General features: G+C 43.9%; 1 protein-coding gene across 1 annotated transcript in view; it reads left to right on the top strand.

Moving 5' to 3' along the window:
• Window positions 1–26079, top strand: part of ASZ1 (ankyrin repeat, SAM and basic leucine zipper domain containing 1) — a 276440-nt gene that overhangs the window by 29116 nt on the left and 221245 nt on the right. The window contains exon 3 of the mRNA XM_069762334.1: window positions 25891–26013. Within this exon, the coding sequence (XP_069618435.1) occupies window positions 25891–26013 (123 nt within the window). The remainder of the gene's footprint in view (window positions 1–25890; window positions 26014–26079) is intronic.

The following is a 26079-nucleotide window of genomic DNA, read 5'->3' as shown; positions in this document are numbered from 1 at the left end:
TCTCGGCCACCCCCCCTCCCACCCCTCCCCCACACACCGCTACTGCTCCGGCATTGCTTCCGGCCGGGGCACGCCAGGAGTTGGCGGTTTCTGTCCCTTCAGACGCCCCAGCGTACAGCGATTGTTCTGGGCACAGCCTGTCTCGGCATTTACCCGCAGTTCCATGGCGCAGCCCAGCACACCAGCCGACAAGAATCTTGGACATCCACCGACCTCCTGACTTCCAGTACTAGTAAGTGGATGTTCAATTGCTTACTGGCACTCCATTACTGTCAGCCTCTAGCGGATAAATTAGGAGGGTGTCAGTATATACATATATGATTTTAAGGCACAGCCCGCTTATTGCATTTATTTTATTGCATATTTATCGTACTAATCAGAGCGCAATTGGCTCTGTCTACCTTGCTGTAGTGCACACACTAAATATTTTCCATTAGCACAGGTGGGTCATTGGTATATATTTCAGTATAATTACTTTAGACAGGGTATAGCACAGACCCTGCCATCCCACCAGCAGCTCTCATTTCTTTTCCCTCTCCCTTAATCAGCCTCTCCCTCTTTTCTCTATTGCCCGGATTGTACAGCGCCAGTGTTCACCATTTCCATTTAGATGTTAATTGAGTTGGCTCCCTTATCGCATTTAAAGAAGCACTCCTATCAAAATTTTTACACTATATAGCACAATATATATTCTGTCTACTTTCGATTGCTCATTTTGCCCTTCTATCCAGTTAATTCTTCTGTTTTCCATTAGGTCTATGATATCACATGGTTAAAAACAGAAAAGCTGAATCCTTCTAAGCTCTATATAGAAACACTAGATGGTGGCCCGATTGTAATGCATCGGGTATTCTAGAATATATATGTAGTTTATTTATAACTAGCTGAAGAGCCCGGCGTTGCCTGGGCATAGTAAATATCTGTGGTTAGTTATAGCACCTCACTTCTCTTATTTTCCCATCACGCCTCTCATTTTCCCAATCACATCTCTCATTCCCCCCTAACACTTGTCATTTCGACCTCACATCTGTCATTTTCCGATCACTCCACTATTTTCCCTCACTCCTCTAATTTTGCACTCACACCTTTTCATTTTCACCTCACACCTCTCATTTTCACCTCAGTATATACATGTTTGTCATCTCCCTTATATATAGTATACACCTGTATGTCATCTCCTGTATATAGTATATACCTGTATGTCATCTCCCGTGTATATAGTATATACCTGCTGTGTGTCATCTCCCCTGTATATAGTATATACCTGTATGTCATCTCCTCCTGTATATAGTATATACCTGTAGGTCATCTGCTCCTGTATATAGTATATACCTGTGTGTCATCTCCTCCTGTATATAGTATATACCTGTATGTCATCTCCTCCTGTATATAGTATATACGTGTGTCATCTCCCCTGTATATAGTATATATCTGTGTCATCTCCTGTATATAGTATATACCTGTATGTCATCTCCTATATATTGCATATACCTGTATGTCATCTCCTCCTGTATATAGTATATACCTGTAGGTCATCTGCTCCTGTATATAGTATATACCTGTGTGTCATCTCCTCCTGTATATAGTATGTACCTGTATGTCATCTCCTCTATATAGTATATACCTGTGTGTCATCTCTCCTGTATATAGTATATATGTGTGTCATCTCCCCTGTATATAGTATATACCTGTGTGTCATCTCCCCTTGTGTATAGTATATACCTGTGTGTAATCTCCCCTGTATATAGTATATACCTGTATGTCATCTCCTCCTGTATATAGTATATACCTGTAGGTCATCTGCTCCTGTATATAGTATATACCTGTGTGTCATCTCCTCCTGTATATAGTATATACAGGAGGAGATGACACACAGGTATATACTATATACAGGAGATGACACACAGATATATACTATATACAGGGGAGATGACACACGTATATACTATATACAGGAGGAGATGACATACAGGTATATAGTATATACGTGTGTCATCTCCCCTGTATATAGTATATATCTGTGTGTCATCTCTTGTATATAGTATATACCTGTATGTCATCTCCTATATATAGCATATACCTGTATGTCATCTCCTCCTGTATATAGTATATACCTGTAGGTCATCTGCTCCTGTATATAGTATATACCTGTGTGTCATCTCCTCCTGTATATAGTATGTACCTGTATGTCATCTCCTCCTCTATATAGTATATACGTGTGTCATCTCTCCTGTATATAGTATATATGTGTGTCATCTCCCCTGTATATAGTATATACCTGTGTCATCTCCACTGTATATAGTATATATCTGTATGTCATCTCCTCCTGTATTAGACCTCGTTCACACGTTATTTGCTCAGTATTTTTACCTCAGTATTTGTAAGCCAGATTGGCAGCCTGATAAATCCCCAGCCAACAGGAAGCCCTCCCCCCTGGCAGTATATATTAGCTCACACATACACATAATAGACAGGACATGTGACTGACAGCTGCCATATTCCCTATATGGTACATTTGTTGCTCTTGTAGTTTGTCTGCTTATTAATCAGATTTTTATTTTTGAAGGATAATACCAGACTTGTGTGTGTTTTAGGGCGAGTTTCGTTTGTCAAGTTGTCTGTGTTGAGTTGCGTGTGGCGACATGCATGTAGCGACTTTTGTGAGATGAGTTTAGTGTGGCAACATGCGTGTAGCAACTTTTTGTGTGTCGAGTTGCATGTGACAGTTTAGTGTAGCAAGTTGTGTGCAGCAAGTTTTGCGCATGGCGAGTTTTGCGCGTGGCGAGTTTTATGTGTGGTGCCTTTTGAGTATGTGCAAGTTTTGTGTGATGCAACTTTTGCATGTGTTGCAACTTTTGTGCATGTGGCAATTTTTCCGCGTGTGCAAGTTTTGCGTGTGGCGAGTTTTCCATGAGGTGAGTTTTGCACTTGTGGCGAGTTTTGCGTGAGCCTAGTTTTTGCATGTGGTGAGTTTTGCGCGTGGCGAGTTTTGAGCGGCGACTTTTGTGTTTCGACTTTTATGTGGTGAGGTTGGTGTATGTATGGGGAAATGTGTGCTGAGGGTAATATGTGTTCAAGCACGTGGAAGTGTGTGGCGCATTTTGTGTGTGTGTGTTCATATCCCCGTATGTCGTGAGTATCCCATGTCGGGGCTCCACCTAAGCAACTGTACGGTATAAACTTAATGATAAACTTACCTGGAGCAGCCAGGCAGCAGCTGCCAAGGCAAACAGGATCATGGGGTGCATTAAAAGAGGTCTGGATACACATGATGAGAGCCTTATACTGCCTCTGTACAAATCCCTAGTTAGACCGCACATGGAGTACTGTGTCCAGTTTTGGGCACCGGTGCTCAGGAAGGATATAATGGAACTAGAGAGAGTACAAAGGAGGGCAACAAAATTAATAAAGGGGATGGGAGAACTACAATACCCAGATAGATTAGCGAAATTAGGATTATTTAGTCTAGAAAAAAAAGACGACTGAGGGGCGATCTAATAACCATGTATAAGTACAGTGGGGCAAAAAAGTATTTAGTCAGTCAGCAATAGTGCAAGTTCCACCACTTAAAAAGATGAGAGGCGTCTGTAATTTACATCATAGGTAGACCTCAACTATGGGAGACAAACTGAGAAAAAAAAATCCTGAAAATCACATTGTCTGTTTTTTTTAACATTTTATTTGCATATTATGGTGGAAAATAAGTATTTGGTCAGAAACAAAATTTCATTTCAATACTTTGTAATATATCCTTTGTTGGCAATGACAGAGGTCAAACGTTTTCTGTAAGTCTTCACAAGGTTGCCACACACTGTTGTTGGTATGTTGGCCCATTCCTCCATGCAGATCTCCTCTAGAGCAGTGATGTTTTTGGCTTTTCGCTTGGCAACACGGACTTTCAACTCCCTCCAAAGGTTTTCTATAAGGTTGAGATCTGGAGACTGGCTAGGCCACTCCAGGACCTTGAAATGCTTCTTACGAAGCCACTCCTTCATTGCCCTGGCGGTGTGCTTTGGATCATTGTCATGTTGAAAGACCCAGCCACGTTTCATCTTCAATGCCCTTGCTGATGGAAGGAGGTTTGCACTCAAAATCTCACGATACATGGCCCCATTCATTCTTTCATGTACCCGGATCAGTCGTCCTGGCCCCTTTGCAGAGAAACAGCCCCAAAGCATGATGTTTCCACCACCATGCTTTACAGTAGGTATGGTGTTTGATGGATGCACTCAGCATTCTTTTTCCTCCAAACATGACAAGTTGTGTTTCTACCAAACAGTTCCAGTTTGGTTTCATCATACCATAGGACATTCTCCCAAAACTCCTCTGGATCATCCAAATGCTCTCTAGCAAACTTCAGATGGGCCCGGACATGTACTGGCTTAAGCAGTGGGACACGTCTGGCACTGCAGGATCTGAGTCCATGGTGGCGTAGTGTGTTACTTATGGTAGGCCTTGTTACATTGGTCCCAGCTCTCTGCAGTTCATTCACTAGGTCCCCCCACGTGGTTCTGGGATTTTTGCTCACCGTTCTTGTGATCATTCTGACCCCACGGGGTGGGATTTTGCGTGGAGCCCCAGATCGAGGGAGATTATCAGTGGTCTTGTATGTCTTCCATTTTCTAATTATTGCTCCCACTGTTGATTTCTTCACTCCAGCTGGTTGGCTATTGCAGATTCAGTCTTCCCAGCCTGGTGCAGGGCTACAATTTTGTTTCTGGTGTCCTTTGACAGCTCTTTGGTCTTCACCATAGTGGAGTTTGGAGTCAGACTGTTTGAGGGTGTGCACAGGTGTCTTTTTATACTGATAACAAGTTTAAACAGGTGCCATTACTACAGGTAATGAGTGGAGGAAAGAGGAGACTCTTAAAGAAGAAGTTACAGGTCTGTGAGAGCCAGAAATCTTGATTGTTTGTTTCTGACCAAATACTTATTTTCCACCATAAAACGCAAAAAAAATGATAAAAAAACAGACAATGTGATTTTCAGGATTTTTTTTCTGAGTTTGTCTCCCATAGTTGAGGTCTACCTATGATGTAAATTACAGACGCCTCTCATCTTTTTAAGTGGTGGAACTTGCACTATTGCTGACTGACTAAATACTTTTTTGCCCCACTGTATATAAGGGGACAATACAAATATCTCGCTGAGGATCTGTTTATACCAAGGAAGGTGACGGGCACAAGGGGGCATTCTTTGCGTCTGGAGGAGAGAAGGTTTTTCCACCAACATAGAAGAGGATTCTTTACTGTTAGGGCAGTGAGAATCTGGAATTGCTTGCCTGAGGAGGTGGTGATGGCGAACTCAGTCGAGGGGTTCAAGAGAGGCCTGGATGTCTTCATGGAGCAGAACAATATTGTATCATACAATTATTAGGTTCTGTAGAAGGATATAGGTCTGGGGATTTATTATGATGGAATATAGGCTGAACTGGATGGACAAATGTCTTTTTTCGGCCTTACTAACTATGTTACTATGTTACTCTTTAGCGCCATCGCTCTCATTCTTTAAGTCCCCCTTGTTCACATCTGGCAGCTGTCAATTTGCCTCCAACACTTCCTTTCACTTTTTCCCATTATGTAGATAGGGGCAAAATTGTTTGGTGAATTGGAAAGCGCGGGGTTAAAATTTCACCTCACAACATAGCCTATGACGCTCTCGGGGTCCAGACGTGTGACTGTGTAAAATTTTGTGGCTGTAGCTGCGACGCCTCCAACACTTTTCCTTTCACTTTTTTACCCATTATGTAGGTAGGGGCAAAATTGTTTGATGAATTGGAACGCGCAGGGTTAAAATTTCACCTCACAACATAGCCTATGACGCTCTCGGGGTCCAGACGTGTGACTGTGCAAAATTTTGTGGCTGTAGCTGCGACAGTACAGATGCCAATCCCGGACATACACACACACACACACACACACACACACACACACACACACACACACACACACACACACACACACACACACACACACACACACACACACACCCATTCAGCTTTATATAGTAGATGATTTCAAAATAATGTAATGTAACATAGTAACATAGTAACATAGTTAGTAAGGCCGAAAAAAGACATTTGTCCATCCAGTTCAGCCTATATTCCATCATAATAAGTACCCAGATCTACGTCCTTCTACAGAACCTAATAATTGTATGATACAATATTGTTCTGCTCCAGGAAGACATCCAGGCCTCTCTTGAACCCCTCGACTGAGTTCGCCATCACCACCTCCTCAGGCAAGCAATTCCAGATTCTCACTGCCCTAACAGTAAAGAATCCTCTTCTATGTTGGTGGAAAAACCTTCTCTCCTCCAGACGCAAAGAATGCCCCCTTGTGCCCGTCACCTTCCTTGGTATAAACAGATCCTCAGCGAGATATTTGTATTGTCCCCTTATATACTTATACATGGTTATTAGATCGCCCCTCAGTCGTCTTTTTTCTAGACTAAATAATCCTAATTTCGCTAATCTATCTGGGTATTGTAGTTCTCCCATCCCCTTTATTAATTTTGTTGCCCTCCTAATGAATACACAGGATTCGGCTGGCCGGGCGCGACCAATTAGCGACGCGTGGTTCAAGCATAGGCAGCATCAATAGTAAAAAGTTGGTCACACTTACAAGGCTAATGCCAGCTTTAGGGTGCACAAATAGGAACCCACTCCAATCAATATAATAAGAAAATTTGGCACTCCAGATTATGATGCAAAAATATTTCTTGTATATAATATCCATTATTTTGTTGCAAAAAATTATATTAACGTTTAGGCCCAATGGCCTTCCTCTGAACAGGGAATTGAGATAAACACAGACGTGCTGTACTCTAGCACTGCACACTTATGCATTCTTATCTATGGTCTTTTGCTTCCTGTCTCCAGCTGTTTATACTTATCTCAATTCCCTGTTCTGAGGAAGGCCGTTCGGCCAAAACGTCATTATAATTTTTTTAAATAAAATAATGAATATTATATATAATCTTTTTTCATCATTATCTGGAGTGCCAAATTTTCTTATTATATCTACACTGTATGGGGGACACAATGTATGGGTACAAGACAGATTTGCAATTCTCCAGAAAAAAAGCCTGGCGTGGATGTTACAAAATAGTTATTGCAGTCGTAGATGAATTCTTTGGGTGGTGCAGTTTCTACAATGGAGGTCACTTTTTCCCTTTTGTGTTTCTGCTGCTCTAGCACTTTCGGGGTTTCACAAATGTCGCGTGCAAACTATTCTAGCAAATTCTGGCCTCCATAAGTCAAATAGCGCTTCTTTCTTCTCTGCCCCGACGGGTGGCTAAACAGTAATTTCTGATAACATGGCGCAGCACCAGGTTCGGGAGAAGTTGTGCAATAAATTGTCTGGTCTAGTTTCAACTATTAACCCCTGTGTAATGACAAATTTGCAGCAAATCCGAAAATTACATTTTTACCACTAAAATGTTATATTTACGCATCTCCATGCTATAAAAATTTGTCAGTCACCTACAGGTTCAAAATACTACACCTCTTAGATGAATTCCTTGAGGGGTCTAGTTTCCAAAATGGAGTCACTTGTGGGGCGTTTCGGCTGTTTTTACATATCAGGTGCTCTTCAAATGAGACATGGCATTCACAATCTATCTCATGCAAATGGTGCTCTTTCCTTTCCTAACCCTGCCATGTGCCCGAACAGAAGTTTTTGACCACTTATGGGATATAGTCGCGTTTGGGACAAATTGCGCAACTAATTATGGGGTCTGTTTTCTCCTATTATCCATTGTGAAAATCACCAATTTTGGGTTTAAACATTTTCGTGAAAAAATAAATGAAAATTTTCTATGTGATGACCTAATGTTATGAAATTCTGTGTAGTACCCGTGGGTTAAAAATGCTCACTATACTCCTGGATACATTTCTTGAGGTGTGTAGTTCCCAAAAAGGGGTCGCGTGTGTGTTTTTTTTTTTTTCCCCACTGTTTAGGCACCTCAGGGGTGACATGACACCCACAGACCATTCCATCAAAGTCTGGTTTCTAAAACCTCGTTTCTTCTTTTCCAAGCCCTCCCGTGCTCCCAAACACTGTTTTTTCCTCCACATATGGGGTATCTGCGTACTTGGGAGAAATTGCACAACAAATGTTTGGGTCCATTTTCTCCTGTCACCCTTGTGAAATTAAAAAATTGTGGCTAAAAGTACATTTTTGTGGGCAAAATGTAATTTTGTATTTCCACAGATCTACGTTATAAACTTCTGTGAAGCACCTGGGGGTTCATGACTCATCTAGATAAATTCCTTGAGGGGTCTCGTTTCTGAAATGGTGTCACTTGTTACATAGTTACATAGTTATTAAGGTTGAAGGAAGACTATATGTCCATCTAGTTCAACCCATAGCCTAACCTAACATGCCCTAACATGTTGATCCAGAGGAAGGCAAAAAAAACCCATGTGGCAAAGAGTAAGCTCCACATTGGGGAAAAAAATTCCTTCCCGACTCCACATACGGCAATCAGACTAGTTCCCTGGATCAACGCCCTATCAAGGAATCTAGTGTATATACCCTGTAACATTATACTTTTCCAGAAAGGTATCCAATCCCCTCTTAAATTTAAGTAATGAATCACTCATTACAGCATCATACGGCAGAGAGTTCCATAGTCTCACTGCTCTTACAGTAAAGAATCCGCGTCTGTTATTATGCTTAAACCTTTTTTCCTCCAAACGCAGAGGATGCCCCCTTGTCCCTGTTTCAGGTCTATGATTAAAAAGATCATCAGAAAGGTCTTTGTACTGTCCCCTCATATATTTATACATTAAAATAAGATCACCCCTTAGTCTTCGTTTTTCCAAACTAAATAGCCCCAATTGTAATAACCTATCTTGGTATTGCAGACCCCCCAGTCCTCTAATAACCTTGGTCGCTCTTCTCTGCACCCGCTCCAGTTCAGCTATGTCTTTCTTAAACACCGGAGACCAGAACTGTGCACAGTATTCTAAGTGTGGTCGAACTAGTGACTTGTAGAGGTAAAATTATATTCTCCTCATGAGCATCTATGCCTCTTTTAATGCATCCCATTATTTTATTTGCCTTTGTAGCAGCTGCCTGACACTGGCCCCTGAATATGAGTTTGTCATCCACCCATACACCCAGGTCTTTTTCATTGACGGTTTTGCCCAGAGTTTTAGAATTAAGCACATAATTATACATCTTATTACTTCTACCCAAGTGCATGACCTTACATTTATCCCCATTAAAGCTCATTTGCCATTTATCAGCCCAAGCTTCTAGTTTACATAAATCATCCTGTAATATAAAATTGTCCTCTTCTGTATTGATTACCCTGCAGAGTTTAGTGTCATCTGCAAATATTGAAATTCTACTCTGAATGCCACCTACAAGGTCATTAATAAATGTTAAAAAGAAGAGGGCCCAATACAGACCCCTGTGGTACCCCACTGCTAACCGCTACCCAGTCCGAGTGTGCTCCATTAATAACCACCCTTTGTTTCCTATCCCTGAGCCAGCTCTCAACCCACTTGCACATATTTTCCCCTATCCCCATTATTCTCATTTTATGTATCAACCTTTTGTGTGGCACCGTATCAAAAGCTTTTGAAAAGTCCATATACACTACATCCACTGGGTTCCCTTGGTCCAATCCGGAACTTAGTCTACGTTCACATTAGCGTCGCGTCGCTGTTGCGTCGGCGACGCGCCCCTATGTTTAACATAGGGGACGCGTGCGTCTTTTTGCACGCGTTTTCCGACACGTGCGTCGTTTTAGACGCTAGCGTCGGACGCAAGAAAACGCTACAAGTTGCATTTTTCTTGCGTCCGATTTCGGCAAAAAACGACGCACGCGTCGCAAAACGCGTGCGTTTTTGCGCGCGTTTGCGCGCGTTTTTCCGTGCGTCGCCGCTGCGTCGCCGACGCAACAGCGACGCGACGCTAATGTGAACGTAGCCTTACCTCTTCATAGAAACTGATCAAATTAGTCTGACATGAACGGTCCCTAGTAAACCCGTGCTGATACTGGGTCATGAGGTTATTCCTCTTCAGATACTCCAGTATAGTGTCCCTTAGAATGCCCTCCAGGATTTTACCCACAGTAGAGGTTAAGCTTACTGGCCTATAATTTCCGAGTTCAGTTTTTGTTCCCTTTTTGAATATTGGCACCACATTTGCTATACGCCAGTCCTGTGGCACAGACCCTGTTATTATGGAGTCTTTAAAGATTAAAAATAATGGTCTATCAATGACTGTACTTAATTCCTGCAGTACTCGAGGTGTATCCCATCCGGGCCCGGAGATTTGTCAATTTTAGTGATTTTTAGATGCCGCCGCACTTCCTGCTGGGTTAAGCAGGGTGGAGGGTTTCCACTGTTTAGGCACATCAGGGGCTCTCCAAACGCAACATTGCATCCTCTCTCGATTCCAGACGTTTTTGCGTCCAAAAAGTCAAACTGTGTTCCTTCCCTTCCGAGCCCTGCCAAATAGTAGTATTCCCCCATATGTGGGGTATTGGCATACTCAGGAGAAAATGGACCCTAACTGTTGTTGTGCAATTTCTCCTGTTACCCTTGTGATTGTTAAAATAACAAATTTGGAGGTAAAGTAACATTTCTGTGAAATAAGAAAAAAAGTTAAATGTTCATTTTTTTCCTTCCACATTTCTTTAGTTCCTGTGAATCACCGAAATGGTTAATACAGTTCTTGAAAGTGGTTTTGAGTACTTTGAAGGGTGCAGGTTTTAGAATGGTGTCACTTTGGGGTATTTTCTGTAATATAGGCCCCCAAAGTCACTTGAAATGTGATATGGTCCCTAAAAAATGGTTTTGTAAATTTTGTTGGAAAAATGAGAAATTGTGGATCAAATTTTAACCATTTTAACTTCCTAACCAAAAAAAAAAGTTTAAAAAATGATGCAGATGTAAAGTAGACATGTAAAGATTTTGTGTAACATAACTTTTTGACTTATAGACAAACAGTGTATGCATAGGAATTGGGATCACCACAGCAATAATTTTAACCCCTTCGCGACATGCGCCGTACTAGTACTGCGCTGCCGGCACTGCATTAGTGCCAGCAGCAGTACTAGTACGGCGCACCGATCACCGCGGTCTCGCGCTGAGTGCCGCGGTGATCGGGTGCGGGGGTCCGCTGTATATGACAGCTGACACCCCGCAGCAATGCCCACGATCGGCGCTATCGCCGATCGCGGGCATTTAACCCCTCTGATGCCGCTGTCAGTAGTGACAGCGGCATAGAGGGGGATCGCGCAGGGACGGGGGCTCCCTGCGCTCTCCCACCGGAGCAACGCAATGAGATCGCGTTGCTCCGGTGACCCGGAAGGAGTCCCCGGATCCAAGATGGCCGCCGGACTCCTTCCGGGTCATGAAGTGACCTGGCTAGCCGGCGCCTGCTGAGAGCAGGCGCTGGAAAGCCAGCTAAACTGCATGTCAGATCGTTGATCTGACAGTGTGCTATGCACAGTGTCAGATCAACGATCTGATCTAATACAGAGATGTCCCACCCTGGGACAATGTTAGAAAGTTAAAAAAAAAAAAAAAATTGAATGTGTAAAAAAAAATAAAAAAAAATCCCCCCCCCCCCCAAAAAAAAAACATTTCCCAATAAATCCATTTATTTATGTAAAAAAAAAAAATAAAAAATACATGTACACATATTTGGTATCGCCGCGTCCGTAACGACCCGCTCTATAAAACTGTCCCACTAGTTAACCCCTTCAGTGAACACCGAAAAAAAAAAAAAAAAAGCAAAAAACAACGCTTTATTATCATACAGGCGAACAAAAAGTGGAATAACACGCGATCAAAACGACGGATATAAATAACCATGGTACCGCTGAAAACGTCATCTTGTCCCGCAAAAAAAAAGCCGCCATACAGCATCATCAGCAGAAAAATAAAAAAGTTATAGCTCTCAGAATAATGCGATGCAAAAACAATTATTTTTTTATATAAAATAGTTTTTATTGTGTAAAAGCGGCAAAACATAAAAAAAATTACATAAATGAGGTATCGCTGTAATCGTACTGACCCGAAGAATAAAACTGCTTTATCCATTTTACCACACGTGGAACGGTATAAACGCCCCCCCTAAAAGAAATTCAGGAATTGCTGGTTTTTGTTCATTCCGCCTCCCAAAAATCGGAATAAAAAGCGATCAAAAAATGTCATCTGCCCGAAAATGTTACCAATAAAAACGTCAACTCGTCCCGCAAAAAACAAGACCTCATATGACTCTGTGGGCCAAAATATGGATAAATTATAGCTCTCAAAATGTGGTGATGCAAAAACTATTTTTTGCAATAAAAAGCGTCTTTTAGTGTGTGACAGCTGCCAATCATAAAAATCCGCCAAAAAAACGCTATAAAAGTAAATCAAACCCCCCTTCATCACCCCCTTAGTTAGGGAAAAATAATAAAATGTAAAAAAATGTATTTATTTCCATTTTCCCATTAGTGCTAGGGCTAGGGTTAGGGCTAGGGTTAGGGCTAGGGTTAGGGCTAGGGTTAGGGCTAGGGTTAGGGTTAGGGCTAGGGTTGGGGTTAGGGTTTCAGTTATAATTGGGGGTTTCCACTGTTTAGGCACATCAGGGGCTCTCCAAACGCGACATGGCGTCCGATCTCAATTCCAGCCAATTCTGCTTTGAAAAAGTAAAACAGGGCTCCTTCCCTTCCGAGTTCTCCTGTGTGCCCAAACAGTGGTTCCCCCCAACATATGGGGTATCAGCATTCTCAGGACAAGTTGGACAACAACTTTTGGGGTCCAATTTGTCCTGTTACCCTTGGGAAAATAAAAACATAGGGAATAAAATATCATTTTCGTGGAAAAAAAAATATTTTTTATTTTCACAGCTCTGCGTTATAAACTGTAGTGAAACACTTGTTGGTTCAAAGCTCTCACAACACATCTAGATAAGTTCCTTTGGGGGTCTAGTTTCCAATATGGGGTCACTTGTGGGGGGTTTCTACTGTTTAGGTACATCAGGGGCTCTGCAAATGCAACATGACGCCTGCAGACCAATCCATCTAAGTCTGCATTTCAAATGGCGCTCCTTCCCTTTCGAGCTCTGCCGTGCACCCAAACAGTGGTTCCCCCCAACATATGGGGTATCAGCGTTCTCAGGACAAGTTGGACAATAACATTTGTGGTCCAATTTTTCCTGTTACCCTTGGGAAAAAAAAATTGCGGGCTAAAACATCATTTTGTGGAAAGAAATAATGATTTTTTAATTTTCACAATGCTACATTCTAAACTTTAGTGAAACAATTGGGGGTTAAAAGTGCTCACCACACATCTAGATAAGTTCCTTAGGGGGTCTTCTTTCCAAAATGGGGTCACTTGTGGGGGGGTTTCCACTGTTAAGGCACGTCAGGGGCTCTCCAAATGCGACATGGCGTCCGATCTCAATTCCAGCCAATTTTGCATTGAAAAGTCAAATGGCACTCCTTCCCTTCCGAGCTCTGCCATGCGCTCAAACAGTGGTTTATCCCCATATATGAAGTATCGGCGTACTCAGGACAAATTGCACAACAACTTTTGGGGTCCAATTTATCCTTTTACCCTTGGGAAAATAAAACATTTGGGGCAAAAAGATCATTTTTTGTGAAAATTAATAAAAAAATTTTTTTTACGGCTCTACATTATAAACTTCTGTGAAGCACTTGGAGGTTCAAAGTGCTCACCACACATCTAGATTAGTTCCTTAGGGAATCTACTTTCCAAAATGGTGTCACTTGTGGGGGTTTCCACTGTTTAGGCACATCAGGGGCTCTCCAATCGTGACATGGGCTCCGATCTCAATTCCAGCAAATCTTGCATTGAAAAGTCAAATGGCGCTCCTTCCCTTCCGAGCTCTGCCATGTGCCCAAACAGTGGTTTACCCCCACATATGGGGTATCGGCGTACTCAGGACAAATTGTACAACGAATTTTGTGGTCCAATTTCTCCTGTTACCCTTGGTAAAATGAAACAAATTGGACCTGAAGTAAAAATTTTGTGAAAAAAAAGTTAAATGTTCAATTTTTTTAAACATTCAAAAAATTCCTGTGAAGCACCTGAAGGGTTAATAAACTTTTTGAATGTGGTTTTGAGTACCTTGAGGGGTGCAGTTTTTAGAATGGTGTCACTTTTGGGCATTTTCTGTCATATAGACCCCTCAAAGTCACTTCAAGTGTGAGGTGGTCCGTAAAAAAATGGTTTTGCAAATTTTGTTGCAAAAATGAGAAATCGCTGGTCAACTTTTAACCCTTATAACGTCCTAACAAAAAAAAGTTATGTTTCCAAAATTGTGCTGATGTAAAGCAGACATGTGGGAAATGTTGTTTATTAACTATATTATGTGATATAACTCTCTAATTTAAGGGCATAAAAACTAAGAGTTTGAAAATTGCTAAATTTTCATAATTTCCGACAGATTTTTGTTTTTTTCACAAATAAATGCAAGTCATATCGAAGAAGTTTTACCACTATCATGAAGTACAATATGTCACGAGAAAACAGTGTCAGAATCACCAGGATCCGTTGAAGCGTTTCAGAGTTATGACCTCATAAAGTGACAGTGGTCAGAATTGTAAAAATTGGCCCTGTCACTTAGGTGAAAACAGGCTTTGGGGTGAAGGGGTTAAAATATCAAAAATCTTTATTTGTGAACTATATACAGAAAATAATTAAAAACACTTAAAAATCCATAACTTAAATTAGGGTGATGGGTCCACAACAATATTAGGTTAAATACCAACAAGATATGCACATAACACAGCTACTTATAATACTCGAGCATAATATAGTATATACAAATCACATATGTCCATTAATGATCCGTAACATACATGTAGACGCACAAAATGTGCTGTTACTGGATGAGTACTACCAGGTTGGTAAGTGCATGGAAAACACTAAACCCTGTGATTGTACCAACAAGCTACCCCCAGAATGGGAGCAGCACAATAAACATGCATATGATAATCCTCCCACTCACTATCCCCCTAGATCCCAGGGAGACTCTTACCCAACCTAGTATAATCAGCGTACTCAGTGGTCATAAAGTGACAGGCCCATAAGATCCTGATAGCTGTGTGAGTGCAGAGACCCACGCGTATCGACGCTCAAGGCGTCTTTCTCAAGGTCAGTATGAGAGGTCTGTGCGTTCACAGGTTTATATAGCACTCTATAACATTATAACACCTACCAGGTGTACACAGTCATGGCGGTGCCGGCACATCATCCCGGCGTGGTGGGAGGTCAGCTGCGCAGGCGCTGTGAGATTTCCCATAATGCTAGTCACGGCAGTTCGTGCATGCGCAGAACGCCAGTATAGTTCACCCTGTTGTCAGGAGGCCCCAGATCTCCGCCCGTAGTAAAGACGTTATACATTGGATCATTCCGGTCTCCATGCGTACTGAGAGCAGGGAGGATGTTAATTCCAAACCAACACACACATACATATGCAGGTATTATTCAGAACTCCCCTGGCCAGGGCACAGTCACACCACCATCCGCGTCCATACTCGACAGGTTAAGTTGTCACAAAGGTACCATATAACCCCTCTTCAGAGCAACCTATTGTGCAGCCATAGGACTGTGGCTTAAACTCCCCCATAGAAGTGCATGGTCACAAGGCGGTAATGTGCTCACGGTACCACACATACCGATGAACGGACACGTCTAGTGCCCCATCCCCTCCCCCCTTTACATCTATTAGCCATATATACAGGAAACATAATCCTGCGGGCAGTGTAATCCTCACAGAGGTGTCACACAAGATCTGACCGGTGAAATGCTAAAGCTACCAAGAAGACCCTGGACAAACCCTCAGGCCATACCATACCACCCCCCCACCCAATATACGAGGGTACAGAGCGAATCCGCTCCTCAAAATCCAGAAAGGGGACAAAGTATGTTGGTGGGTGCAGCTAAGCAAGTGTATTCCAAAAATTGATATACCAGAAAGTCCCCAAACCTTCCCACAGGAGCCTGCGCAAATAGAAATTATGCAAACCAAACATAGGGTTAAGGCGAACTACATCGTGTATTACAGAGGTTATACATGCAGCATATCTCTAAATAATCCCGAAAGATATAGCCACAAGATAGGCAAAGCCTATTGCTATACTACTAGATGTAGCGCAAAAAAAAAAAAAAAAAAGGGGGGGGGGGAGGGTGGGAAGGGGGAAAAGAGGAGGAGGGGGGACTGGGGAGGGATCTCCAGTAGAAAGTAGCAAGAACAACCAGCCCTCAATCAAATCCATGGGAGAGTCGGGGACAGATAAGGACCCGAGTCCGCTCGTCCATGATTATCAAAGAAGTCCAATTAATTCACAACATATGTTGTAGGAAAGTTGTTGTTTTGATCAAGCGCGATCAATCGTGCAGTTAGTATTGCACACAATAGTAAATAGGAAGAGTCGGCCACTACGGAAAGTGCGTTTATAGTCCTTCATTCCAGGGAACAGGGCCTATATCCATCCCAAGTTCTTCCAAGATAGTATATTGGTTTCTTCTCAAAGGAGTCCATATAAACAAGGTTCCAACAAGCCCTTTTGTTCCGACGGGGAGTTCAAGTTGTCCGTAGGACCACCTATAGCACCTAGGGAAAAAAAGGGAATGAAAAGTAAGAAATAAAGAATAATGAGCTCAACTCATCCCGCACCAATATAACGGTATAGATCAGGGTACATGGTAGACCACAAAAGGACCACACCTCAAAGAGCCTATATCCTTTTGTAGAAGCCCGTGTACAATAGCTCCTCGTTTAATCCTCCCGGTGCCAGGCTTTTGAGCTCAAAGATAAGACTGGATTCCCTCCTGAGCCGTTCATCCGTTACCCTGCCACCCATAATGTTGGAGGTCACCCCCTCTAGGCCCATCACTCGAAGAGTCCTGTTGTTACCGTTATGATGTTCCAGGAAGTGGGCTGCCACAGAGGTAATCTGTTTCTCCCTTTCCCTATCAACCTTGGCCATAGTGATGTTCGAAATATGCTGTTGCACCCTGCTGCGCAACTCCTGGGTGGTCTGGCCAACATAAATTTTTTGGCAACCACAAATAAGGGAATATACCAAATTCTTTGTACGGCAATTAAAATACGTTTTGGATTTCACCTGAAAGGGCAAGGAAGGGATAGAGATCCCCACCTCAGCGAACATAGAGGGGCAAATAGAACAACTCCCACAAGGGAAGGAGCAAATAACAGTTTTACCTGAGCGTGTTTTAGTAGTTGGCCGCCTGTAGTGGCTCCTTGATAGGCAATCCTTTAGGTTCGTCGCTCTCCTTGCCACCAACCTCGGTCTACTCTGGATGAACGTCCTCAATCTTGTGTCACTAAGCAAAATCCCCCAATTCGACTCCATTAAGTGGTGTATATCTTTCCACTGGTTATTGAACTTCGTTACAAGGCTGAGTTGGTTCCTGTTGCCTCTCTGTTGTGTCCTAAGCACTTCCTCCCTCGATTTTTGCCGTGAGAACTCGAATGCCCCTGAGATGACTCTACGTGGATACCCCCGTTCCCGGAAGCGTTTTGTAAGTAACTTACCGTATATACTCGAGTATAAGCCGACCCGAGTATAAGCCGACCCCCCCTAATTTTGCCACAAAAAACTGGGAAAACTTATTGACTCGAGTATAAGCCTAGGGTAGGAAATGCAGCATTTACCGGTGAATTTCAAAAATAAAAATAGATAATTATTTCCCCATAGCTGTGCCATATAGTGCTCTGCACCGTTCATTATTTCCCCATAGCTGTGCCATATAGTGCTCTGCACCGTTCATTATTTCCCCATAGCTGTGCCATATAGTGCTCTGCACTGTTCATTATTGCCCCATAGCTGTGCCATATAGTGCTCTGCACCGTTCATTATTGCCCCATAGCTGTGCCATATAGTGCTCTGCACCGTTCATATTTCCCCATAGCTGTACATATAGTGCGCTGCACCGTTCATTATTGCCCCATAGCTGTGCCATATAGTGCTCTGCACCGTTCATTATTTCCCCATAGCTGTGCCATATAGTGCTCTGCACCGTTCATTATTTCCCCATAGCTGTGCCATATAGTGCTCTGCACTGTTCATTATTGCCCCATAGCTGTGCCATATAGTGCTCTGCACCGTTCATTATTGCCCCATAGCTGTGCCATATAGTGCTCTGCACCGTTCATATTTCCCCATAGCTGTACATATAGTGCTCTGCACCGTTCATATTTCCCCATAGCTGTGCACCATATGATGCTCTGCACCGTTCATTATTGCCCCATAGCTGTGCCATATAGTGCTCTGCACCGTTCATATTTCCCCATAGCTGCCATATAGTGCTCTGCATCGTTCATATTTCCCCATAGCTGTGCCATATAGTGCTCTGCACCGTTCATTTTTGTCTCATAGCTGTGCCCCATATAGTGCTCTGCACCGTTCATTATTGTCACATTGCTGTGCCCCATATAGTGCTCTGCACAGTTCATTTTTGCCCCATATATGCTCCACATAAATCTGTGCCATTGCTGCTGCTGCAATAAAAAAAAAAAAAAACACATACTCCCCTCTCTTGCTTGCAGCTCTTCAGCGTCCGGTCCCGGCGTCTCTCCGCACTGACTGATCAGGCAGAGGGCGCCGCGCACACTATATGCGTCATCGCGCCCTCTGACCTGAACAGTCAGAGCGGAGCGGCGCCGGGAAGATGCAGCGGCGGCTGGAACGGGGACAGGTAAATATGACATACTTACCTGGTCCCGGCATCCGGCTCCTTCTCCCGGACAGCTGGTCTTCTGTGCCGCAGCCTCTTCCTCTATCAGCGGTCACCGTTACCGCTGATTAGAGAAATGAATAGGCGGCTCCACCCCTATGGGAGGTGGAGCCGCATATTCAGTTCTCTAATCAGCGGTCCCACGTGACCGCTGAACAGGGGAAGAACTGCAGCACCGAAGACCGTGGGACAGGCGGGGAGCGCCAAGATCGCTGGAAGCAGGTAAGTATGCCTCAGCGCCCTCACCCGCCGACCCTGCCACCCACCTTGACTCGAGTATCAGCCGAGAGGGTGTTGTGAATTCTGTTATCGAACTCCCTCCTGTGGTCATGAATGGTACTTCGGCGAGTTCTGTCCATGGACTCCCTCTGGTGGCTGTGAGTGGAGCTGCTGCTTCTGAGGTTCCTTCCACAGGTGACGTAGTTTAGTCTTTGGCTGGCTGCTCTATTTAACTCCACTCAGATCGTTACTCCATGCCAGCTGTCAATGTTCTTGTACTGGTTCAGTTTGCTCTTGGATCTTTCTGGTGACCTGTCTACTCTAGCAGAAGCTAAGTCCCTGCTAGTTATTTATTTGTTCATTGTTTTCTTGTCCAGCTGGCTATCATGATCTTGCCCTGCTAGCTGGAAGCTCTGGGATGCAGAGTGGCACCTCCGCACCGTGAGTCGGTGCGGAGGCCTTTTTGCACACTCTGCGTGGTCTTTTTGTAGGGTTTTGTGCTGACCGCAAAGATACCTTTCCTATCCTCAGTCTGTTTAGTAAGTCTGGCCTCCCTTTGCTAAAACCTGTTTCATTTCGGTGTTTGTGACTTTCATCTTATCTCACAGTCAATATATGTGGGGGGCTGCCTTTTCCTTTGGGGAATTTCTCTGAGGCAAGGTAGGCTTTATTTTCTATCTTTAGGGCTAGTTAGCTCTTAGGCTGTGAAGAGGCGTCTAGGTCGTGTTAGGTACGCTCCACGGCTATTTCTAGTTGTGTGATAGGATTAGGGATTGCGGTCGGCAGAGCTCCCACTTTCCAGAGCTTGTCCTGTGAGTTTAACCATCAGGTTGTTCCGGGTGCTCCTAACCACCAGGTCCATAACAGTACAGCTGGCCCAAAGTATTAATGCATCTCAATAGAGGGATAAGAGAAGTTCTGAGACCATTTTTTTTCTCTGCAGTGTTTTTTGTCTTTCTTTTCCCCTAAGCCTCTGGGTGGTTCCGGACACAGGTGTAGATATGGACATTCAAGGTCTGTCCTCTTGTGTGGATCATCTCACTGCAAGGGTACAAAACATTCAAGATTTTGTGGTTCAGAATCCGATGTTAGAGCCTAGAATTCCAATTCCTGATTTGTTTTCTGGGGATAGATCTAAGTTCCTGAATTTCAAAAATAATTGTAAACTGTTTCTAGCTTTGAAACCCCGCTCCTCTGGTGACCCCGTTCAACAAGTAAAAATCATTATTTCTTTGTTGCGTGGTGACCCTCAAGACTGGGCATTTTCCCTTGCGCCAGGAGATCCTGCATTGCGTGATGTAGATGCGTTTTTTCTGGCGCTTGGATTGCTTTATGATGAACCAAATTCAGTGGATCAGGCAGAGAAAATCTTGCTGGCTTTGTGTCAGGGTCAGGATGAAGCGGAGGTGTACTGTCAGTAGTTTAGAAAGTGGTCTGTGCTTACTCAGTGGAATGAGTGTGCCCTGGCGGCAATTTTCAGAAAGGGTCTTTCTGAAGCCCTTAAGGATGTCATGGTGGGATTTCCCACGCCTGCTGGTCTGAACGAGTCTGTCCTTGGCCATTCAGATCGATCGGCGCTTGCGTGAGCGCAAAGCTGTGCATCATTTGGCGGTATTCTCTGAGCATAGGCCTGAGCCTATGCAGTGTGATAGGACTTTGACTAGAGCTGAACGGCAAGAACACAGACGTCGGAATGGGCTGTGTTTTTACTGTCGTGATTCCACTCATGCTATCTCCGATTGTCCTAAGCGCACTAAGCGGTTCGCTAGGTCTGCCACCATTAGTACAGTACAGTCTAAATTTCTTTTGTCCGTTACTCTGATTTGCTCTCTGTCGTCCTATTCTGTTATGGCATTTGTGGATTCAGGCGCTGCCCTGAATTTGATGGACTTGGAGTTTGCCAGGCGCTGTGGTTTTTTCTTGGAGCCCTTGCAGTATCCTATTCCATTGAGAGGAATTGATGCTACACCTTTGGCCAAGAATAAGCCTCAGTACTGGACTCAATTGACCATGTGCATGGCTCCTGCACATCAGGAGGATATTCGCTTTTTGGTGTTGCATAATCTGCATGATGTGGTCGTATTGGGGCTGCCATGGCTACAGGTCCATAATCCAGTATTGGATTGGAAATCTATGTGTCCAGCTGGGGTTGTCAGGGGGTACATGGTGATGTTCCATTGCTGTCAATTTCGCCTTCCACTCCTTCTGAAGTCCCTGAGTTTTTGTCAGATTACCGGGATGTATTTGAAGAGCCCAAATCCGGTGCCTTACCTCCTCATAGGGATTGCGAATGTGCTATTAATTTGATTCCTGGTAGTAAGTTTCCTAAGGGCCGACTGTTTAATTTATCTGTGCCAGAGCACGCCGCTATGCGGAGTTATATAAAGGAATCCTTGGAGAAAGGTCATATTCGCCCGTCGTCATCACCGTTGGGAGCAGGGTTCTTTTTTGTGGCCAAGAAGGATGGCTCTTTGAGACCTTGTATTTATTACCGCCTTCTTAATAAGATCACAGTCAAATTTCAGTACCCTTTGCCGCTGCTGTCTGATTTGTTTGCTCGGATTAAGGGGGCTAGTTGGTTCACCAAGATAGACCTTCGAGGGGCGTATAATCTTGTGCGAATTAAATAGGGTGATGAATGGAAATCAGCATTTAATACGCCCGAGGGTCATTTTGAGTACCTGGTTATGCCATTCGGGCTTTCTAATGCTCCATCTGTGTTTCAGTCCTTTATGCATGACATCTTCCGAGAGTACCTGGATAGATTCATGATTGTATATTTGGATGATATTTTAGTCTTTTCGGATGATTGGGAGTCTCATGTGAAGCAGGTCAGAATGGTGTTCCAGGTCCTTCGTGCGAATTCCTTGTTTGTGAAGGGGTCGAAATGTCTCTTTGGGGTTCAGAAGGTTTCATTTTTGGGTTTCATTTTTTCCCCTTCTACTATCGAGATGGACCCTGTTAAAGTCCAGGCCATTTATGATTGGACTCAGCCGACATCTGTGAAGAGCTTGCAGAAGTTCCTGGGCTTTGCTAATTTTTACCGTCGCTTCATCAGTAATTTTTCTAGTGTTGCTAAACCGTTGACTGACTTGACCAAGAAAGGTGCTGATGTGGTCAATTGGTCCTCTGCGGCTGTAGAGGCTTTTCAGGAGTTGAAGCGTCGTTTTTCTTCTGCCCCTGTGTTGTGCCAGCCAGATGTTTCGCTTCCGTTTCAGGTCGAGGTTGATGCTTCTGAGATTGGAGCAGGGGCTGTTTTGTCGCAAAGAAGTTCTGATGGCTTGGTGATGAAACCATGTGCCTTCTTTTCTAGAAAATTCTCGCCAGCTGAGCGCAATTATGATGTTGGCAATCGAGAGTTGTTCGCCATGAAGTGGGCATTCGAGGAGTGGCGACATTGGCTTGAAGGAGCCAAGCATCGCGTGGTAGTCTTGACGGATCACAAGAATTTGACTTATCTCGAGTCTGCCAAACTGTTGAATCCTAGACAGGCTCGATGGTCGCTGTTTTTCTCCCGTTTTGATTTTGTGGTTTCGTACCTTCCGGGCTCTAAGAATGTGAAGGCTGATGCCCTGTCAAGGAGTTTTGTGCCTGACTCTCCGGGTGTTTCTGAGCCGGCGGGTATCCTCAATGAGGGGGTAATATTGTCTGCCATCTCCCCTGATTTGCGGCGCGTGCTGCAGAAGGTTCAGGCTGATAGACCTGACCGTTGTCCAGCGGAGAAACTGTTTGTCCCTGATAGATGGACTAGTAGAATTATCTCTGAGGTTCATTGTTCGGTGTTGGCGGGTCATCCTGGAATCTTTGGTACCAGAGATTTGGTGGCTAGATCCTTTTGGTGGCCTTCTTTGTCACGGGATGTGCGTTCTTTTGTGCAGTCCTGTGGGACTTGTGCTCGGGCTAAGCCCTGCTGTTCTCGTGCCAGTGGGTTGCTTTTGCCCTTGCCGGTCCCGAAGAGGCCCTGGACGCATATTTCCATGGATTTTATTTCAGATCTCCCTGTCTCTCAAAGGATGTCGGTCATTTGGGTGGTTTGTGATCGCTTCTCTAAGATGGTCCATTTGGTACCCTTGTCTAAATTGCCTTCCTCCTCTGATTTGGTGCCATTGTTTTTCCAGCATGTGGTTCGTTTGCATGGCATTCCGGAGAACATCGTCTCGGACAGAGGTTCCCAGTTTGTTTCGAGGTTTTGGTGGTCCCTTTGTGCTGAGATGGGCATTGATTTGTCTTTTTCTTCGGCTTTCCATCCTCAGACAAATGGCCAAACCGAACGAACTAATCAGACTTTGGAAACATATCTGAGATGCTTTGTTTCTGCTGATCAGGATGATTGGGTGTCCTTCTTGCCTTTGGCTGAGTTCGCCCTTAATAATCGGGCCAGCTCGGCTACTTTGGTTTCTCCTTTTTTCTGTAATTCTGGTTTCCATCCTCGTTTCTCTTCAGGGCAGGTTGAGCCTTCGGACTGTCCTGGTGTGGATATTGTGGTGGACAGGTTGCAGCAGATTTGGACTCATGTGGTGGGCAATTTGACATTGTCCCAGGAGAAGGCTCAACGTTTCGCTAACCGCTGGCACTGTGTTGGTCCCCGACTTTGTGTTGGGTATTTGGTTTGGTTGTCATCTCGTTATGTTCCTATGAAGGTTTCCTTTCCTAAGTTTAAGCCTCGTTTCATTGGTCCGTATAAGATTTCTGAAGTTCTCAATCCTGTGTCATTTCGTTTGGCCCTTCCAGCTTCTTTTGCCATCCATAATGTGTTCCATAGGTCGTTATTGCGGAGATACGTGGCGCCTATGGTTCCCTCCATTGATCCGCCTGCCCCGGTGTTGGTCGAGGGGGAGTTGGAGTATGTGGTGGAGAAGATTTTGGATTCTCGTATTTCGAGACGGAAACTCCAGTACCTGGTCAAGTGGAAGGGTTATGGTCAGGAAGATAATTCCTGGGTTTTTGCCTCTGATGTTCATGCTGCCGATCTAGTTCGTGCCTTTCATTTGGCTCGTCCTGATCGGCCTGGGGGCTCTGGAGAGGGTTCGGTGACCCCTCCTCAAGGGGGGTTACTGTTGTGAATTCTGTTATCGAACTCCCTCCTGTGGTCATGAATGGTACTTCGGCGAGTTCTGTCCATGGACTCCCTCTGGTGGCTGTGAGTGGAGCTGCTGCTTCTGAGGTTCCTTCCACAGTTTAGTCTTTGGCTGGCTGCTCTATTTAACTCCACTCAGATCGTTACTCCATGCCAGCTGTCAATGTTCTTGTACTGGTTCAGTTTGCTCTTGGATCTTTCTGGTGACCTGTCTACTCTAGCAGAAGCTAAGTCCCTGCTAGTTATTTATTTGTTCATTGTTTTCTTGTCCAGCTGGCTATCATGATCTTGCCCTGCTAGCTGGAAGCTCTGGGATGCAGAGTGGCACCTCCGCACCGTGAGTCGGTACGGAGGCCTTTTTGCACACTCTGCGTGGTCTTTTTGTAGGGTTTTGTGCTGACCGCAAAGATACCTTTCCTATCCTCAGTCTGTTTAGTAAGTCTGGCCTCCCTTTGCTAAAACCTGTTTCATTTCTGTGTTTGTGACTTTCATCTTATCTCACAGTCAATATATGTGGGGGGCTGCCTTTTCCTTTGGGGAATTTCTCTGAGGCAAGGTAGGCTTTATTTTCTATCTTTAGGGCTAGTTAGCTCTTAGGCTGTGAAGAGGCGTCTAGGTCGTGTTAGGTACGCTCCACGGCTATTTCTAGTTGTGTGATAGGATTAGGGATTGCGGTCGGCAGAGCTCCCACTTTCCAGAGCTTGTCCTGTGTGAGTTTAACCATCAGGTCGTTCCGGGTGCTCCTAACCACCAGGTCCATAACAGAGGGGCACTTTCAGCCCAAAAATTTGGGCTGAAAATCTCGGCTTATACTCGAGTATATACGGTAGATTCCTCTTGGAAACTTGCCATGGTGCTACAGTTCCTTCTAACACGTAGGAACTGTCCTTTTGGGATACTGTTAAGTAGGTGAGTAGGGTGAAAACTGGAATAATGTAAGATGTTATTGGTGGCTGTTTTCTTACGGAAGAGAGTAGTATTGATCCGGTTGTCCTTAATCATGATCCTCAAGTCCAGGAAATCCACCACACTTCTGGAGTAACACGACGTCAACCGAATACCACAATGGTTGGTGTTCAACTCGTTAACGGAATCCTCCAGGGCTTCTGCCGTACCTGTCCATAAAACAAAAATATCATCGATGAATCGGTTCCATTTCAGAGTATTCTCTTGAAAGTACCGATTCTTGGACACCTGAGTCTCCTCCCACCACCCCATAAAGAGATTTGCATATGGGGGCGCACACCTCGCCCCCATAGCTGTACCAGACACCTGTTTGTAAAAGACCCTATCAAAAATAAAATAGTTCTTTTCCAAAATAATTCTGAAAAGGTCCAAAACAAACGAGTCATGGCCCCTGTTCCCTGTAGAGAATTTGTCCAGAAAGTATCCCACAGCAGAAATACCTAAATCATGGCTGATGTAACTTTTTGACTTAAGGGGATAAGAATTAAAAGTTTGAAAATTCTGAAATTTTCGCCAAATTTCCAATATTTTCACAAAAAAAAACAAGTCCTATTGAACAAATGTTACCAATATAATAAACTACAATATGTCACGAAAAAACAGTCTCAGAATCAGTTGGTGCTGTGGAAGAGTTCCCGAGTTACTACCCCATAAATTGACACTAATCAGATTTTAAAATTTTGGCCTGGTCACTAAGGTCAAAATTGGCTCGGTCACTAACTGGTTAGATCATGCTTGTGTTTGTTTTTTTTGTTTTTTTTTTTTTTGGGGGGGGGAGAGTTTGCACAAGAGGCAATAAAAACACAACATGTGAACATAGACTTACTCTTACCTTTGATCTTATTGTGCATTTCTGCTCTGTTACCATGTTCTGTTCTCTTTTTATTAGGAATACATGTTGACTGTAGCTTGCGGTACGGCTGGACTCCTTTGATGTATGCAGCTGCTGCTGGGAATTTGGCAATAGTACGTCTTCTCCTGGACAAGGGTGCCAATGCAAACTTTGAAAGAGGTATGTGCAAAGACGTATAAACTTTCTGCTTTTTACTTTAGCCTCTTCACCACATTTGACATGGCT

The sequence above is a fragment of the Ranitomeya imitator genome, chromosome 4, assembly GCF_032444005.1.
Source record: "Ranitomeya imitator isolate aRanImi1 chromosome 4, aRanImi1.pri, whole genome shotgun sequence".
Taxonomy (NCBI): domain Eukaryota; kingdom Metazoa; phylum Chordata; class Amphibia; order Anura; family Dendrobatidae; genus Ranitomeya; species Ranitomeya imitator.
The sequence above is the reverse complement of the archived record's forward strand: the minus strand, read 5'-3'. Positions and strand labels throughout refer to the sequence as shown.